The following is a 20,284-nucleotide window of genomic DNA, read 5'->3' on the forward strand; positions in this document are numbered from 1 at the left end:
ACTAAAGATCCTTTCCAAACAATTCTTCTTACTCTCTCAAAGGAGGTTAACTTTCTAATTAGAGGCTGTCCACAGAGTTCTTTAGAATACTGTTCTTAATTTCACATTTGCAAACAATCTTCTCTCTTCTAATGAATTTTATACACAAAATAGAGTCATCTCACCTTACCGAACTTTTTCTGCATCTTTCAGCACCACGTGTCCATCTGGTTACTTCTTGTCTATTGTCTTTTTACTTTCAGCTCTGCGTAGAATCCTTCTCCATTTTCAAGAAAGCCTGCTATCTGACATCTTATCTTAGCACAGACGCTTCATCTCCCCCCCCCCCCCCCTTACGCGAACTCCTGCTAACTTCCGAGCCACCAAACAGGAAAACGATACAACAAGAGAGATCCCCGATACGGCGCTTGTCCCTTTGGGTTCATCCCTTGCTCTCCCAATGCTGTTATGCTCTTGCATTCCCAGAATTCGCGTCAAAGTACGTTCCGTGTATGCTACTGTCGCCAGCATTACGCTGTACACGTGTAGTTTTATACCTTCCAAGAATTATTATTTAGTAACTATTTGATGACTCACAGTTATTTTTACACAACTTAAGTAAGGCTTAAATTAAATCAGATTATCCCTCTTTTAAGACATACTCTAAATAAAATCTTAATATGATCACAATAGCTTAAATATATGGTACATGAAATAAAGAATACAAATTTTATACATAAAGTGAAGAAGTTTCACTTTTAATTTCAGCTGATGTGCAGGTATTTCTCTTTGTTGGTAAGTTTAATATGTTGGATTCTGAATGAATGATTTCTTTGCAAGAGTCCTTCATTCAGGATCTAACACTATCTATAACCAAGTTAACATTTTCTCCAATTTGGGAAAGTGACCATGCGGTCTTGACTTGGGAAATTGTAAAACATGAGGAAAATTCTATTAAGAAGGGATATTTATGGAACCACAAGGCAGGTGATTATGACATACTTAGGAAGAAGCTTAATTCTGTACCAGGCATAAAACACTGCACGGTAAGGATGTTAATAGTGCATGGGATATAGTTAAAGGTTATCTAGAGCAGTGGCATATTTAGGTATTTACTGCCCTAGGCCCGCAGAAAGTGCTGCCCCTCATGACCTGCCCATAGGCAGGTCATGATCCCAACCTCCGGTGACTGAAGTATGCCATAGAATCCCACTTGCTTTCACATCGCATAACATTTTCAATTTCGGACGAAGTGGAAATTATTTCCTTCCATCCCTCATGAAGACTTCGACAGGCATCATCACGAGCTGACTAACGAGTAGGCAAAGGACGTTTGATTATTTTTGCAGAAGTTTCCAGGTGCTTTCTTAGAACACTCCACCGATGTGTTGAAGATGTGAAAAATACGTACGGTTTCTGAAGGACATCAAAAAATGCAGAAGAGTACCGACAGTATTCGGCAGTGCAAGTACCAATTAGAGACAGATAATGTCCAGTGCACGGTGTGAATTCTGACAATGGATTTATTTCAAGAATTCTTGCTTGCAGTGTACTTGCCTAACATATTACTAGCATTATCATATGCCTACCCTCTGCAATTTGCTACATCAATTCCAAGCTCGTTTAGTGAAGTCAAAACTGCCTCTTGTAACTCTTCAGGTTTGTGACTTAAGTTAGGAATGAAACGCAAGAAATGCTCCACAGGAGTTCCTTGTTCTTTCACATATCGTACAATGAAGGACAGCTGATCAACATGAGAGAGGTCTGGTTTTGAGTCGACACTTATGGAATAGTACTTAGCTATTTTAAGGTCTTCCACAATAAATTTGATTATTTTCTCGCCAAGAGCCTGTGTAGCTCAGTAGAAGTGGCGTTTGCACTCTTTCTTCTTTTGCTTGACCACATGAAGAAAGGATTTGGTGGTTCAAATCTAGTCACCGACTAAAGGAAATTTTTCTAAGCCTTTTTTCGACTGGTTCCTGAGTTAGTCAATCTCTGGCATGGGCTAGTGGGTTTTTTCTCCCAGAAACTCGGGTGTTTCATCCCGTAAACTCAAGAAAATCGACCGTCGAACCCAGACTATTTTCAGACATTAAAAAATATTGTGTTAGGGTTAGGGACCACGAGATGGCGGGACTAGCTCGCCACCTTCTTCACTGCATACCGATGAATCAGTGATAGCCTTGGGCCAGCTATCTCTCTGATTGGCTACCAGTGGAGATTGAACTGCCCACTCAGTCTTCAAAAGTTAGATAGGTTAAACGGCCCTGCCTACTCCCTATACAGTAACAAATAGGTGTTAGCTGATTTTTTTTTTTTTTACTTTCTCACCCATTATTTTAATAAATTCCTCATACGTGGCCAAGGAAAGATAGGAAACGAAACCTTTTTCTTTTTTCCTGCTTTTGGCAATGTGCTCAGCAGGAAAGGGATGAAATTCACTAATCCCTGTTGCCTTTGTGTCAAGTTACTGACAATAATACAGTAGCTTTCCGTGCATGTGTCTCCCGTGATGAGTCTTTGGACTTTATACAGGCATCTCAATGGAGTCTGAAGACTCATCGCAGCAGATCCAGTCTATCCACACAATCTATTACCTCTCCTTGAACCCAGCCACTATATGGTGGGGAGAGAGAGAGAGAGAGATAGAGAGCTAATAATATTGATCAGGTGATTCATTTAGGTGTGACAGGAATACATGTGGTTTGATGGAGCAGCAAATAATCTCATAAGATTTGTTGTGCATGTTATGTATTTTTCTCTGGTTTATGTATATTTCACTTCATTTTCTAAGAATTTTCTTTTCTTCACTGAGACTCAGTGTACATTTTATGCAATAATAAGATACATAATATCTGATCATCATTGGAATCATCCACACTTTTGGAATCATACGCTCATTCATTTTTTTTTTTTTAGTGTCAACAGCTCTTCTGTCTTATCAATAATAGATTTCTCACATATGCTAGTATTTTGTTGTAGATTGACAATTTCTTATATAATACACAGAAGTATTCATTTTTATTCAGGAATAGGTAAATTTTACTACCTCTGTTGTTTCCAAAGACCAGAATAAATATGTCCCTATACCGTTAGTAAACTTTCGGACCTCAACAGATGCTATACTGCACAAGCAAGAAAAACAAGTAGCATTGTTTATAACTAAATACAGTAAACAGACCTTTAATCTGTGTGCTATATTTAGGGCAATTAGTGTAATTAGACACAATTTGAATGACACACTTAATGGAAAACACTCTGTTCCTGCTGACTAGTCTACATGCATGTGTCAGACACAATAACCATTCGCTACCACTAGGTGCTATTGTCTCAGTGCTCTCCCTGCCTCGCATTCTGGATGGTTTAAAACCACTGGGATACTGAGAATATGACCTGCTGTGCCATATGTATGTGTGTTCAAAGGGATCAAAGGTGTATGTATTTGTGGCTGTACACCTGGCTATTAATGCGAATGTGATGCAATGTTTGTGTGTTGAAGGTGTCCTCTTATGAAGCATTAGTGTACTGTGTATAATTTTAGGAATCATGCGAAGCCAGGAAACAATTAGGGGAGTTGTTAATGGAAATAAATACAAAAATATAATAACAGTGATATTGTTATTGAGTGGAAGTTCACCGCATACCTAGCACACCTGGAATATTCACCCTTGGTGTATAACCTTTCTTCAGTGAAATGAAAAGCTATTTATGTAGGAGCTAACAAAAAGCATATACAAGAAGAAAAAAACAATTAATGAAGCATTGTATTATGTACAAAACAACAAAAAAGTGTGCAGCATAATTCATTAATACTTTTTTTTTTTGTTTCTTTTTTATCAAGGGAAGACAGAAATTGGCCAGGTTTAATGCAAGAGAATTTGCCACGTTGATAATTGATATTTTAAGTGAAGTAAAACGAAGGCAACAAGGATCATCTTCCATCAATTACATACCTAAAAACAAAGGTTTAGTATTATTTTTAATTTCCTTTTAAAAGTAATATATCTATCTATTTATTTATATATATATATATCTGTCGCGATGCAGAAAGGTGCAAACATGTCCAAGGTCGCTCCTGCCTAAAGTTGTATATTGTGCGGTCGAATACTTCAATCAACTTCAAGATTTATACCTACATAATCGTAAGCACCTGACTATCATCATCATCATCATCATCATCAAATTCCTGCCATGTACCCTCAAGGGGTGTACAGGAGCACCTGACTATCACGTTATAAAATTAGTTTTCTAAATTTGCGAAGCTAGATAAAGTTATTTGAAATTTTAAAATCTTCATTGTTCGTTTGCTTATTGTTACAACGGTATGCCTTCGAGTGCCAGGAAATTGTGATAGCTTGCGTTTCCCCATATTCGCCTGAAGCAATGGCCAGTAAAAACCCTAGCATATCGCCACCAGCAGCCGGTTCACGCCCGAGCTCAGCAGGAATTGGTTTAAAGTCGCAGGATTCCGATCAAGGAAAAGATGCCAGCCACAGCTCCAGAGAAAGAAAAGACATCAGTCTCAGCCCCCCCCCCCCGGACAACAACGGACAAAGGTCAGTACTCTGTCTCTTATGACAACATTGTAGCTAATACCTCCGCACGAATTAATACTACTGCAACAATGACCACCATGCATACAAATGTTCAGCTAGCCAACTGTGTTTCCCGAGACAACGGAATTGTAATTTTCACAATCGAAAATACCCCACTAGAAAAATATCTAGATGCAGTAGTTCAACATGTTCCCCAAAAAAATATAACTTACATTTCAAGAGTTGCCGGAACCGTACAAATGTACTTTAACAACGCATCTTGGTCTGAGACATTAATTTTAAAGGGAATAGACATCGGAGTATGTCACGTGAACGTCTCACCGATCGTGCTTGCTCCCACAAAACTACAACTCTTCCTGAATTTGCTCACATCAAGAGCTTTAGAAGACAGGCTCTAATGCACTTTGGCAACAATACAATCGGCTCCATACCCAAAATAATCAACACAGAAATAGACGGAGTACCCTACATCTTTTATATTACTGTTGCTGCTCAGTGCTTTTACTGTCACGAAGAAGGACATATAAGGAAGTTATGCCCGTATATACCCAGAAATGAGAAACCGGTTAACAATACTACCAACCCTAGCGGACCAGAGAATCAGAAGCAGCAAGCAGCCAACCCCAAAAAACAGAGCATCCCTAACAAACAACAAAGATATCATGGAAACAACTCTCAATTCGATTACCGAGGAGAAAAAATCAAGTGGTAGCACTAACGAAACCCAACTTTCGGAAGAACCTCCACCAACATCGATTAAAAGCTATCCTAGAGAAAAGGAAACAGAACACAGACAACTAACTAACTCTGATAAAGATAAAAATAACGAAGAAGAGCAAGAAACAAAAACGGGAAAACAGCCAAAGACAAACCAGCGCAGCTGCAGCAGGGAACCTTTGCCTCCAAGCATTCTGGAACCCTCCCAACAGCCTGTAGAGGGGGGGGGGATGAAGAGATCGAGCTTCTTGAGTCCTCAGATGATGAAGAGGAAACTGGAAATGCAGGTCTTCCTCACACTGAAGGCCCACTTACAAATGAGCAGCTTCAGAGCTTTCTTAAAAAAGTTCGAGGCTCTTCGCAAAAACTGCTGACAGCCTATGGCTACACCGCTGACATCAGTGGCCTTATCACCCAGCTGGAAGAATTAAGAACTATTCTGGCAGGAAAAAGAGGGAGAAAAACCACCAATCTCAGGAAAAGGATATACTACCTGATAAATAAACGGGCTTGAATCCCAGCGGCAGCGTAACTATCCATAAAGGAAGTGAGGATTACCGCACCAAATAAAACTAAACCATAAAATAATGAGCACCTTAGTAAACCTTCTCTAACTAAACGCTAGAGGATGTGCCACACCACTGTGAAACAGGCTGGCAGCATATCCTTGCCCACCAGCCAGAAATAGTTATGCTGCAGGAAACTAACTTCCATTGCAACAGCAAAGCTTCATAACAACACTGGAAGAACTTGCCTTATACCGTGCACCACTCTCCTGCCATACAACTTCATAGATCTGGAGTCAGCATTGGAATTCACCAAAACAGTGCTCTAAAAGTAGAAATAATCGATACCTTTTCCTGGGTGTGCACTATATGCACTCATTACAACTCAGGAAAGAAAATATATATCATTAACATATACATCCCACAAAATGAATAGCTTCCGGTGCAGGTACTAGAGTTTGTGCGAAACCACCCCAGCAAGGTCAATGACCACATCATACTGGCAGGGGATTTCAACTGCACTCTGGATCCTGCAATGGACAGATAGCAATGCCAAGAATATCGACACTCACTAGCTCAGCTTCTCCAGGATGTAATAAATGACTACAAGCTGACTGACACCTTCAGTCACTTGCACCCATATGAGAAAGTGTTCTCCTTGAGAGCCAAAGGTGGTCCTACCAGTGTCCTATACCAGGCATGGCTCGACAGATACTACACATCGATGCACACAATACCCTACATCAGGAGAGTCGCATACCATCCATCTCATGCATCAGACCATGATTCCGTTCTTCTTAGTATTTGCATTCCTGGACACACCAGACACAAAGGAGGAGCATACTGGATATTTAACAACAGCCTACTAAAGGATACAGAATATTTCAGAACCTCCAAAATCTATATTGAAACTCTCATCAGAGATATACCTACTTCCCAATCAATTTCCGAGTGGTGGTCACTTTTTAAATCCAAAGTTAGGGTATATACCCAAAAATATAGTCACCAAAGAAATTTGAATAAGCATTCAGTCCTTATAAATTTGCAACAACAACAGCAATTGCATCATCCAGAATCTGAGGAATACCAGTCCCTAGAAGTCACCATACGCTCACACCTAGAGCACCCTGTAAGAGGAGCACTAATAAGAGCACGACGCAAACACATTAACTTTGCAGATGCCCCCACAAAGTATTTCTTCTCACTAGAAAAACGCCAACAAGAGTGCACCACTATATCTGCTATTAAAACAGATAGTGGAAACATCATAGAAAAGCATGACGAAATCCTCTTGTATACCTTGCAGTACTACAAAATTTGTACCAAGCCAACTCAACATCTAAAGGCCACGAATATAATTCTCTCTGATGTGAAAAGACTCTCACCAACAACAAGGAGTAACACAGAACTCCCCATCACGGTACACGATCTGAAAACTGCCTGTACCTCTTTATCTACAGATAAATCTCCTGGCATAGACGGGCTCACCACTGAATTTTACCAGTCCTTCTGGGAACAGCTTGGACCTATCCTCTACAGAGTTTTTGTCGATGCAAATACCAATGGCTTTCCACTCAATATGACAACATCAGTTATTAAACTCATTCCAAAGAAAGGAGATGCGACGAAACTAGGAAACTGGAGACCCATCTCTATCACAAACACCGACTGTAAAATTATATCAAAAGCCATTGCCAACAAACTTAAACCCGCTCTGAGCGAAATAATAAATAGGCATCAGAGCTGTTCCATTCCTTGAAGATCTATCCACGAAAACTTACACCTCATAAGGGATCTCATAAGCATAGCAAACAACAACAGTGAAACAATGGGTCTTGTAACACTATACCAAGAAAAAACTTTCGTCCGCGTTGAACACCTTTACCTCTTCAACTGCTTGAAAGCATTTGGCTTTGGCTCAGGCATCATTCACTCTATTAAGATGTTGTGTGCCAAAGCACAGTTTTGCATGAAAATAAACAACAGGCTTACCATAGCTGCACCATACAGCAGAGGTATTAAACAAGGCTGTCCACTCTCTGGTCCTCTTTACACAATTGCCATTGAACCCTTTTTGTGTAGACTCAGCACGCTGCCCTAAACTTCCCTACCAAACCATAATCCTGACAGCATATGCTGATGATGTTACAATCATAGCCCGCAAAGAAGAGGACTTTCATAACATAACATACAAATAGCATACCAACAATATCAGGCAGCCTCAGGAGCGAAACTAAACACACATAAAACTACAGGACTGTTTTGTGGCAAATGGAAAAACCGAACCGATTCCCCAATGTCTGGTACCTGGTCCGCAAAGGGAAACAAATACCTGGGGATTTACCTGGGAAACACGCCCTCTTATGTGGATAAGAACTGGGAAACACTAAACAAACATTTCAAGCAAGTACTAGGAAAGTGTGCAGCAACACGAGCCTCTGCCTCCATAAGAGGGAGAACAATAATCGTTAACCAAATAGGCACCAGTGTCCTTTGGCATACCCTAAAGATTCTTACGCCACCAGTGCAATTCATCAAACAAATAAAGTCAACCATCTATCGATTCATATGGAACAAAACAAACTGGCTTTCCTACTCCAAGCTATGTACTTCTCTCAAAGATGGAGGACAAAATTTGGCCTCTGTTGACAGCAGGGTAACAACGTTCCGCGCTCGATTTCTCTTTAATGCCCTACAACAGGAAGTATCACACAAATGCACCACTGAATATATTTTCACCTCTGCCACTAGAGGTCTCTCTCTCTCTCTCCACAACCTTAAGAATGACAACAGCTCAAGTGCCAGTAAATTTAACAAACTTCTACAAAGATGCCCTTCGACAATGGAAGAAGCTAAACCTCTAGCACACAGTGAAGACAGCATCCCTACCTGAAATCCTCATGGAACCCATCTTCCACAACATGATGGTAAGAAGCCTGATCACTCAGAAAGAGTTTTTCTTTCCTCCATGGAGCTGGCAAAGCGTGAGGATCTTGGGTGACATTCTTTCTCCAAGCCTCGCCTGGTGCTTTCCAAAATCACTCGAAAACCTGGAATATGGGAATGAGTCTAAGCAGATAGACACTGTGAAGGCCGCTTTTCAAGCCGCTATGCCTGATAACATAACAGAAGTGGGGGCTTATCCCTCTCAACTCAGAAGATCTGGCGCCTATCTTTCTGATAAAAACCAATAACTCATGGGAGAAACTTACACCCAGCAACACCAAGATCTACAACAGTCGAACCAAAGCACTTTATTGAAAAATCCTGATCATCTGATCAAACACTATTTCAGTGGTACCATATCGCACAAGAGCCATCAAACCTGACACAGATATTCAGTGGAGAATGTGGCACAATATATTACCCACTCCTACTATATTATGAAAATTTAACTCAAACGTCTCAGATAACTGCCTGTTCTGCTACCAATTAGGAACAGTTCGGCATATCTACTTGGAATGCCCAGTCAACATCCAATTAATCAGTTTGTCTCGGGAAATGGCAGCTCTCACCTATGGTAGTCTTCATACAGAAGAGGAATATTTCAATCTCGTCCATGCAGAGTCAAATAACCATTCATTCTTTTCCACATTAGACATTAGATCTTTTCCACCAAGACTGGAATCCACGGAATCAATTCCTGGCCAAGCAGGGCGACTGCATTATAATCCACTTTCCAGTGGGAGAAGAAGGATTGTTGTGCTTAACAGTGCGAAAATTAATCAGCTGGCACTCTCATGTAAATAGATAATATTGTGCTATAGTAACTCCTATGTTCTTCCACATTTATGCTCTTAACAGTATCATGTTAAAATAACTCTTAATGGCTTTAATCTAAAAAAAAAATGTAATTCGCCTTATAAGTGACTTCGATGTAACCTCGCTGCCTGACTGCAGAGAACCAAAAACTAGTTAATCCTGTACATAAGATTATGTTCACAATTAAAAAAAAAAAAAAAAAAAAAAAAAAAAAAAAATCTATATATATAGATAGATAGATAGAGTTTAAGTCGTTAAATCTATGTTTTTAAAAAAAAAAAAAAAAAATATATATATATATATGTATTTTTTTTTTTTTTTTTTTTTTTTTTTTTTTTTTTTTTTTTTTTCCCTTCTTTAATGAGCTACGGAGGTCAGCCGGGCATCTGTGAATAAGTTACTCTAAACTTGTGCTCCCACATTTTATTATTATTATAAGTTTTTTTCATTCAAATTATTCATAAAATGGAAATTTTAACATTGGGTACTAAGGAACTGATTACTTCTGCACAACTTGTAAGTACTTATAATGCATCAAATCAGTTATCTTTCCAGTTAAAAATCAGCTGCATGTAAATCCCCACTATGCATACTGTGTAAAGCCAAAGATGACGGTAACAAAAGCCAACGACCAAAGAGCATCTCATGTCTTACCAGTGTGCAGCACTGTCAATTGCAAACAAACCCATTGATAATACAAAGTGGTGAAGTTGTAAACTTCATGTGACCAATAAAAAAAAGGGGGGGGGGCGTTATTGTGCGATTTCTGTTGCCACTGGCTACATGCTTCCTGCACAAAAATAGGTGAATTAGTGTACAAGCTATTTTTCAACCTCAACCAGCCTTTTTTCTGTTTGCTGTGCCTCACCTTCTGTAAAACAGCTCCTGAACTTAGGCAAATGAGTCGAAAATCTTGAACAGCACCTGAGTACTACAAATGAAACTTTTCCACCAAAAAACTGAGTGCTGGAAGCTAAGCTTGAACTAGTTGATGATTAGTGCCACAGCACAAGTTTACCCTTGCCCTCAAATGAACTCCATGACCTTATTGCATTAATGGTACATGACTCAATTGAGGCCAAAAACAAAAAAAACTTCAATGTCTTTATTTTGAACTTTCCAACAGAAAATGGTGAATCACTAAAAGAAGACATTAGGAAACTTGCAGAAGAATGCAACTGCGATTCTAGAAATATCATCAGGTATGTGTCATTGTTTTGGACTCATAAATAAGAGAAAGAACAGACTAATCTTTCCACACCTCATAAAAGTGACTTGTAACATGCCGACAAGCACATCTAAATTAATAGCAGTGATTAACAACAAGTTCAAGGACACTTACCCCCAATTGTGCATATGTGCTTGACCAGACCTAACATTTTCCCACAGAGAACAAATTCATCATCTTTGAAAACAACTACAGGGTGTTCGGGATAAATTTGACATATTTATAATTAATTATATTTTTCCGTAAGTTACATGTATTAACACACATTTCTCTTCATTTAAAAGTTTGGACCCTTCTTCATTCATATACAAGATGTCAGAAAGGATGGATAGCTGGAACCCACCTGAATCATGGAAGAGAATAACTTGTATCATGATGATTCGTGCCCGCCATCAAAATAAGGATATTACGACTGCTGCCCAATGCTCCCTGAATACAGTAAAAACAATCAGGCATGAACTAGAGACTTGCAATGGTGACTACGAGGATGTAGCAAGAAGAAAGATCCCTAGCAGACGATCTGATTGCGTTCGTACAGCAGAATTCCTCGCAAATCTGCAGGAACAGGTGTTGAAGAACCCTGGCATTGGAATTCGGGCTTTGTTCGTGGAGTTGCTAACTGTAGTCAAGCCCTGGATAACAAGGGTAGCCAATGGTAGGCCGTATGTATGGCAGCAGGATTCGGCCCCTTGCCACACCTCTGGGAAAAGTCAAAAATGGTTGTCTGAAAATTTCTACGACTTCACCAGTCCAAATGTTTGGCCTCCAAACTCCCCAGACCTTAACCCCATGGATTATTTTGTATGGGGCGCAGTTGAAAAAGACACCAATCGCACTTCCAGTAATACAAAAGCCCAGTTAATGGATAAAATTAAAACAGTTTTTGCGGCCCTTCCCAGGGAGACTGTAGCATCAGCTTGTTCGAGGTTCCGAAGCAGAATTGAAGCTGTGATCGATGCTAATGGTGGTTATTTTGAGTAAATCTTGTTGATAGTATTGTAATTAACTCTGCCTGTAATGTTTTTTTGTCAATTCATTAAATTTAATAGATACAAAGAAGATTTTCTTTTTCCTTACGAAACTGTCAAATTTATCCCGAACACCCTGTAGAAGAAAAACGTGAAAATGGAGAAAGCAATTGGATCATAGATTACAAACAAAAAAGGGGGTGCTTAAGGATCAAAGCTATATAATAGGAGACCTCCACATAGCCTTTAAAGGAATACGGAGAATCAACCAGGGCTTCTGACCTAATGTCCAGTTCTCACCTTCTTGTGGTGCACCCTGTTAGCATCTACCTGGATACTGAACGAACAAGGAAGGGCTAGTAATTTGGGATTTAGCCAACCAAATTGTAATCTTATTGGCTTAAACCAAACTATAGAATGATGGTACAACATGACAGAATTTCATGCTGGCTGGGGTGTTGCCCAATTAAACAAGGCCCCCGTTGTTTTTGCCAGGGAACCAGGGCAAACAGTGAAAAGTCAGCTACTAGAACAAATCCTGAAATCCACCCCAACTCAACATAACCAGAGTTCAAGATCAGTACCATCAACATAAGACGCCTGAATGGCAAAGAAATGGAGCTAGCTGAGGAATTGGATAAGTACCAAATCAACATAATAGGGGTGACAAAAAAGGCAAAAACTGGTGAGATCGTTCTGAGCAATAAATACAAAATATTATATTCAGACAATGACAATCAAGGAAAAGAAGAAGTAGCCATATTCAACACTAAATACGAGACTGGCAGTCTCAAATAGAGTGATGTGAACAAATATGAGAATGGGGAAATTGGACAATGAGACTTATTTGTTCCTGTGGTCCAGCAGAAGGTTCTACTAAGGTAGAAGTGGAGGAATTTTTTGAGGCTTTAGAGAAAGCAACTGACACAATGAAAAAGGAAAAGTTGGTCCTTGTTGGGATCTAAATAGCAGAGTACGAAATGATTGTCAGACATATAAGAATGTTTTGGGAAAATTTGGAGAAAAGAGCAAAGCTAATAATAAGCTTGGCCGCTAGAGGGACTCGTGGTGTGTAGTGTTTGTCGAGAGCTCCTGATAAGTTAAGTGTTATTTTAAGTTATCATTGACAATTTTGCTTGAATATTACGTAGTTTTGTTTGCTTTTCGTATCTTAGTGTGTCGGTTTGTGTGTTTGGTGTTATTTCAGTTATTAATTTGATAAGATACAATAGAAGTGTGCACATGACTCCGGTAAGAAGGAAAATAATGGCAGCCAGTAATAATGGTTTGCCATCTTTGTTTAAAAATTGTAACATAAATGAGATTATTCAATGTACTATCTGCGAGATGTATGCTTTATGGAGAGCAGTTGAAGTATGATGATAGTGGAGTGAATGTGTGCAGGAAATGTAAGGAAAATGAGTAATTAAAGTGTGTTTCAGGTCGTGAGTGCGATATTTTTGTTGAATGTCAGAATGTAGAAAATAGCGATATGATTAGAAATTGCGAGGTTGTACCAGAGAGCTGTGAGGGTGTCGTTGAAGGTGAGAATGAAGGTAATAATACAGAGCAAATGAATGGTTTAACATATAATAAAAAAAAGATGAGATAGATGCAATGAGTGAGATCGTATTGTTGAGCGGAGCGATACATAGGGCAAAGTGGCAGCTGGAGCGTATGCACAAATGTCTGCCAAGTATACCAGCCAATAAAAAAAGTATGATAAGAAAAATAAGAGTATGATTGTGAATGTAAACAAAATGAAAGAGCGAGTGCCGTATGGAGATTCGTTAGTACGAGGTGTGATAGTTGAGAGCTTGACAAAATCGTACCAACCTGGCGCGACCATTAATGACGTAAGTGAGTCTATTAGGGAGCAAAAGCAAAGGGTGAAAGAAATGATAATGGTGGCAGGTACAAATGATTTGAAAGGAGATAAAATCGATATGATAGAGTACCTGAAGGAATTGTTTGAGGTAGCAGAAGAAAAGAGTAAGACATTAGGATGGTTAGTCTGTTGCCGTGGTATGACAGTGAAGAGTTTAGAAGGAGGGCCATAATTGCTAATGCAGAATGAGTGGTGTGGAATTTGTGGACGTGTGGAGCGAGTTCAATGGGCGAATGGATCTATATAAGATAGATGGTTTGCATTTCAATGTATTCGGTGTAAGGAGACTTGAAAAAGTGTTGCTGAATGAAGTGGATGTGCAGAATCAGCGAAACTAGATTTATTAAAGGGGGGGGGGGGGGAATAGATATGAGTACCTTTGGGAGGCAGTTGAGTGTATGAATGAGTATAATTTGCCAGAGTGAATAAGAAGGACAACAAATAAGAATAGGATAGTTAGTATAAGGCATCAAGGTAGGGATGGGACTAACGGGCTTCTGCAATTCATGTATACTAATGCTAGGAGTATTAGGAACAAGAAGGAAGAATTTTTGTCCTTGGTTGGCACTTCCAGACAACAGGTTATTGGCATTAGTGAGACATGGCTGACAGAAGATGATATAGCTAGTGGGATAGAATGTGAGGGGGTATGGTGTTTTCAGGAGTGACAGGGAGAATAAAATGGGGGGGAGGAGTATTATTGATGATAGCTGATGAGCTACAGCCAAGGAGAATAGAAGCTGAATTGCAGGGTAGAGAAAAGAGCACATTTGAGGCAATTTGGTGTGAGATTGAGGCCAGCAGAACAAAATATACAGTTGGGTGCTGCTATAGACCAGGTGATGGAATAGATGGTGGAGATAGTATGCATAAGCAAATAGAAGAAATTAGTGGAAGGAGGGTAATTATTATGGGAGATTTCAAGTATGGTAACATTGATTCGAAGGAGGAGAGGACACATGGGAGGAAGGAATTGGATTTTATGTGGTTATTAAGGGATAACCATCTGCGCCAGCATGCAATGGAAAATACTAGGGGTCAGAGAGTGCTAGACCTCATAATTGCATCTGAGGATTTGACTGTAACGAATATGACTACATTGCCACCAATTTGTGAGCACATTGCCACGACTCATAGGGTCTTCACTTGGGAAGTGACTAAAGGTGTGGAATTTACAATTAAGACAAGATACATGGGGTGCTTAAGGGTCAAAGCTGTATAACTGAGAGGAGACCTCCACATAGCCTTTAAAGGAATGCGGAGAACCGACCAGGGCTTCTGACCTAATGTCCAATCCTCACCTTCTCGTGGTGCACCCTGTTGGGTATCTACTTTGATACTGAACGAACGAGGATGGGCTGGCAATTTGGGATTTAGCCGACCAAATTGTATTCTTATTGGTTAAACCAAAATAAAAAATGATGGTACAACATGACAAAATTTCATGCCGGCTGGGGCGTCGCCCGGTTAAACAAGGCCCCCGTTGTTTTTGCCAGGGAACCAGGGCGAACAGCGAAAAGTCACCTACTGGAACAAATCTGAAAACAAACCCCAACTCAACATCACCAGAGTTAAAGATCGGTACTATCAACGTAAGAAGCCTGAATGGCAAAGAAATGGAGTTAGCTGAGGAATTAGATAAGTACCAGATCGACATAATAGGGGTGACTGAAACAAAAAAGACCAAAACTGGTGAGATCTTTCTGAGCAATAAATACAAAATGTTATATTCAGGCAATAACAATCAAGGAAAAGAAGGAGTAGCCATAGTATTCAACACAAAATACGAGGCTAATCTTCTTGAATGGCAGTCAGTCTCAAGTAGAGTAATGTGGGCAAATATCCGAATGGGGAACTGGACAATGAGACTTATTTGTGCCTATGGTCCCACAGAAGGCTCTACTAAGGTAGAAGTGGAGGAATTTTTTGAGGCTTTAGAAAAAGCAACTGACACAATGAAAAAGGAAAAGTTGGTCCTTGTTGGGGATCTAAATAGTAGAGTAGGAAATGATTGTGAGACATACAAAAATATTTTGGGAAAATTTGGAGAAAAGAGCAAAACTAATAATAATGGCAAATATCTGTTGGATTTCTGCTCAGGACATGGACTGGTTATTACTAACACCATGTTCCAACATAAAAATGTGCACAAATTCACATGGAGAGAAGAGGCTAGGAATAAGAAAAGTCTCATTGACTATGTTATTGTTGATAGTGATGTTTTCTCCCTGGTGCAGGACACCAGAGTGTACAGAGGATTTGAAATTGGAAGTGATCACTATTTAGTCTTGAGCAGGATAAAATTGAATTTCATATTGAAAAGAATAACATGTAAGAAAGTTTTAAAGCGAATAAAAGTTGAGCAGCTCTCAGATGTAAACTGTAGACTAAAATACAGAAATATTATTGAAAAGAAAATGAAAGAGTTTGAGAACAGGAATCAAACCTTGGAGATTCAGTGGCAAACTCTGAAGGAAACATTGATTGATTCTGCCAGAGAGGCATGTGGTGAGGTTGTGTGCAAAGATAAAAAAATCAGAACTCCCTGGTGGACACAGGAAGTTAAAGAGGCAGTGAAGGAAAAGAAGAAAGCATATCAAAAGTTCCTGGCAAATAAGTCAGCTTTTACTCTTACAGAATACAGAGACAAGTGCAAGAAAGCTAAACAGTGTGTAAAACTAGCTAAACAAAAGTCATGGGAGGACTTTGGCAAGAATATAGAAAATAAATATCAAGAAGGTGGCAAAATATTCTGGAGGTTGTTGAAGAAGCTTAGGAATGGAGGAAAGAGTGCTGTAAAAGGAATTAGAGATGATAAAGGTGAAATGAAAACAGGAGAAAAAGATATCCTTGAAGTATGGAGTAATTACTTTGAAAAACTGCTAAATGAAACAAGCAGTGATGACAGCACAGTGATAAAAAACACTGACCAGGCATGCAGTCAGGAATACATATCCATACTTGAAGTAGAAAAAGCCATCAAAGGCTTGAAATGTGGAAAGGCAGGAGGAGTAGATGATATTCGACCAGAAATGCTGAAGTATGGTGGTATAAGAGTCTTACAGTGGCTGCACTGCATAGTTCAGAAAGCCTGGACAGAGGGACGAATTCCTTATGATTGGAGTAGAGCTCTCATAGTACCCATATATAAAAAGGGAAATAAAACTGAATGTGAGAATTACAGAGGTATTTCCCTACTGAGTGTTCCTGGCAAGATCTATGCAAGTATACTTGAGAAACGGTTGAGAAGAATTGTGGAAGAAAAGCTTGGTGAAGAACAAGCTGGATTCAGGCCAAATAGAGGCTGTCAGGATCAGATCTTCACTTTACGACAAATAGTCGAGAAAGCATGGGAATATAACAAAGATCTGTATTTAAGTTTTGTTGATTTGGAAAAGGCATATGACAAGGTGCCAAGAGAGAAGCTATTCAATACGCTGCAGTTATATGGTGTCAATGGGGCATTATATCAAGCAATACTTAGTCTGTATTTGAGTTGTGAGTCAGCAGTTAGAATTGAAGGAAGTACAGGAAGATGGTTTAATGTTAAATCTGGTGTGAGACAAGGATGTACATTATCCCCTCTGTTATTCATTATCTATATGGATCACATTATGAAGGAATGTGGTATTAAACCTGATATCAAAATTGGAGATGTTAATGTCAGCTCTTTGCTTTATGCGGATGATGTTATACTTCTAAATAAATCCGCTACAAGTCTGCAAGATTCTCTGACTAAATTGAATAGCTGTTGTAATAGATATGGTATGAAGGTTAGCAATAAAAAGACAAAGACAATGAAAATAGGCAGAATCATTGAAAATGTCAACTGTGTTGTGAATGGAGAACCTGTGGAACAAGTAAAACATTTTAGCTACTTGGGCACAATTTTTACTGAAGATGGTAAACTAAATATAGAAATAGACAACAGAATCAGCAAAGCTGGTATCGTGGGAAGTCAATTGAATAAATTCATATGGAATAAGAAAGAAATTAGTCGGAACACTAAATTAGCTGTATACAAAACTGTGTTCAAACCAATTTTAACTTATGGATCTGAGAGCTGGGTCAGAAGTAAAACACTTGACCAAAGACTAGAGACCGCAGATATGAGAGTCCTGAGAAAGATTAGAGGCGTGAACAGATGGCATCAATGGCAATATCATATTAAAAATGAGGATATTAGGAAAGAACTTGACATTGTCAGCATCCAGGAATGCTTTAGCAGAGCTAATCTCAGATGGTATGGTCACTTAAATAGAATGGGAGAGGAAAGATTAGCAAAACAAGTGTTCTCTGCCAGGTTTACAGGAAAACGACCCAGAGGAAGACCAAGATATAGGTGGATTGATACGGTACAAAGTGCCTTAGACGATAGAAATATAAGATCTGATAATGTTGGAGTCTTGACAAGTAACAGACTGATTTGGAGGAAAATTGTAGATAGGAAGTTAGTAATGATGTAATTTTTTCATGTAGTACTGTCATATCCTGTACACCCCTTGAGGGTACATGGCAGGAATTTGATGATGATGATGATGATGATGATGACAAGATACATGTGGAATTATTGGGCTGGTAAGTATGACAAGCTTAGGAGTTTGATTGGTTCAGTGTCATGGCATGAAAAACTGCAAGGGATATTGATAGTGCATGGGAGGCAGTTAAAAAGTGTTTGCAGGAGGCAATGGCTGACTGTATACCTAGAGTTCGAATAATAAATCAAGTACGGATTAAATGGATGAATAACACCATTAAGCTTGAGCTGCAAAAAAGAAACAACCGTGGAGAGAATTTAAGGAGAAAGGTGAGCTGTAGGCACATGAACGGTATAAAGCCCAGGCCAGAAGGGTAACAAGTGTGGTAAGAAAAGCAAAAGCGGATTATGAAAGAACATTAGCCATGCAGACTAAAGAGAATCCAAAACAGTTTTTTCGATATGTTGCAAGTAAAAGAAAAATTGTATATGGCAGATTGATTTTAAAGAATGCCAATGGTAGGGAGGTGACCGAATCAGTTGATATAGTAGAATTACTGAGTGAACACTTTGCAAGAGTATATCATCAAGGTGGTGACATTGCAGAAATGGAAGAACCAACAGCTTATATGGGAATTGTGGTGAATGAATTGGAGGTGAATAGTCTATTACAAAACCTCGATGTCAATTCATCTGTGGGATTGGATGGTATACCAGCTCGTGTTGTACGAGAAGCGGCTAAAGAAAGAAGTGCCTCTGACCATTTTGTTTAATTTGAGTCTCAGGTCTGGGTTAGTCCAAAGGAGTAGAAAGAGGAGAAAATAGTTCCACTGCATAAAGGAGGTTCCAAGACTGCTGTTGAAAATTACCGGCCGATCAGCACATCAGGAATTGTTATCAAGGTCTTGGAGAAAATAGTCAAGAGGAAAATACAAGATTGGATAGATGAAAGTGGGATACTGTATGGGGGACAACATGGTTTTGGGAAGGGTACATCATGCCTCAGTAACTTGCTCACATTCTATAACACATTGACGGCTGAACTGGATAAGGGTAACGGATTTACAGTGATTCTACTGGACCTTGCTAAAGCCTTTGATAGGATACCACATGGAATTCTAATCAGTAAACTGCAGCATATGAGAATGGATATAGCGTTAGTGAGATGGATTGGAGGGTGGTTGATGGAGAGATATCAGAGATTAGTTTATTCAGGTGTAGAGTCCAAAAGATAGCCTGTGACTAGTGGTGTGTCGCAGGGTTCTGTTCTTGGACCAGTACTTTTTTAATTTGTTCATTAACGATATAGGAAAGATCTGAGAGGAACTGTGCATCTCTTTGCGGATGATGCAAAGTTGGGTAGAGCAATAGTGAATGCTCAGGATGTCAAAATTTTGCAGGATAATTTGGATAGTTTGGAGGACTGGGTTAAGTAGAATGGATGTCAATTTAATGTGGAAAATGTAAGGTTTTGCATTTTGGGGTGAAAAGATTAGCAGCAGTATATCACATTGGTTTAACTATACTCTAGGAGATTGACGAGGCCAGGGATTTGAGAGTGTGGTGGATAGGGAGTTGAAGTTTAGGGGTCACACCGCAAAAGTGGCAAAATCAGCTCATCAAATCACTTGGCTGCTGAAAAACACTTTAACGAGCAGAGACAAACAGGTTATTGTTCCTCTCTATCGAGCCTTGATAAGATCCCATCTAGACTACTGTGCCCAGATATGGTCACCAGGGTTTCTTCTTGATGGGGAGGAGGAGGTGGAGAGAGAATCCAGAGACGAGTGACCAAGATAATAGCAAGACTATGGAATGAACCTTATGAGAACAGGTTGAAGATTTGTGGGCTGCAGAAATTGGTTGATAGGCAGAAATAGGGTGATATGATTGAGACATTCAAATTACTGAAGGGTTTCTATAAGATTAATTTAGAAGATATTTTTGTGAATAGGACTGGTAGTGGGAGGACTAGGGGGCCATCCATGGAAGATTGGTAAGAGTGTGGTTAGCAAGAGTGTTAGAACTAGGTTTTTTACTTCAAGAGTGGTAAATGAGTGGAATAAGCTGCCAGAGTCTGTTGTGGGTGCCATGACTGTAAATGAGTTCAAGGTGAGGTATGATAGATACTGTGTGAATGTTAAATAGTTTTTCTTGACATGATGTTGGACCTTCCTCAGTGAGTCTAAGGACTCCTTGGAGC

At 39.4% G+C, this 20,284-nt stretch overlaps 1 protein-coding gene across 1 annotated transcript in view; it reads left to right on the forward strand.

Moving 5' to 3' along the window:
* Window positions 1-20,284, forward strand: part of Git (ARF GTPase-activating protein GIT1) — a 707,749-nt gene that overhangs the window by 370,997 nt on the left and 316,468 nt on the right. Inside the window, exon 13 of the mRNA XM_090400625.1 lies at window positions 3,821-3,944. Within this exon, the coding sequence (XP_090256751.1) occupies window positions 3,821-3,944 (124 nt within the window). The remainder of the gene's footprint in view (window positions 1-3,820; window positions 3,945-20,284) is intronic.

The sequence above is a fragment of the Typopeltis vanoorti genome, chromosome 1, assembly GCF_054136105.1.
Source record: "Typopeltis vanoorti isolate ZY-2024b chromosome 1, IOZ_Tvanoo_1.0, whole genome shotgun sequence".
In the NCBI taxonomy this organism is placed as follows: Eukaryota; Metazoa; Arthropoda; class Arachnida; order Uropygi; family Thelyphonidae; genus Typopeltis; species Typopeltis vanoorti.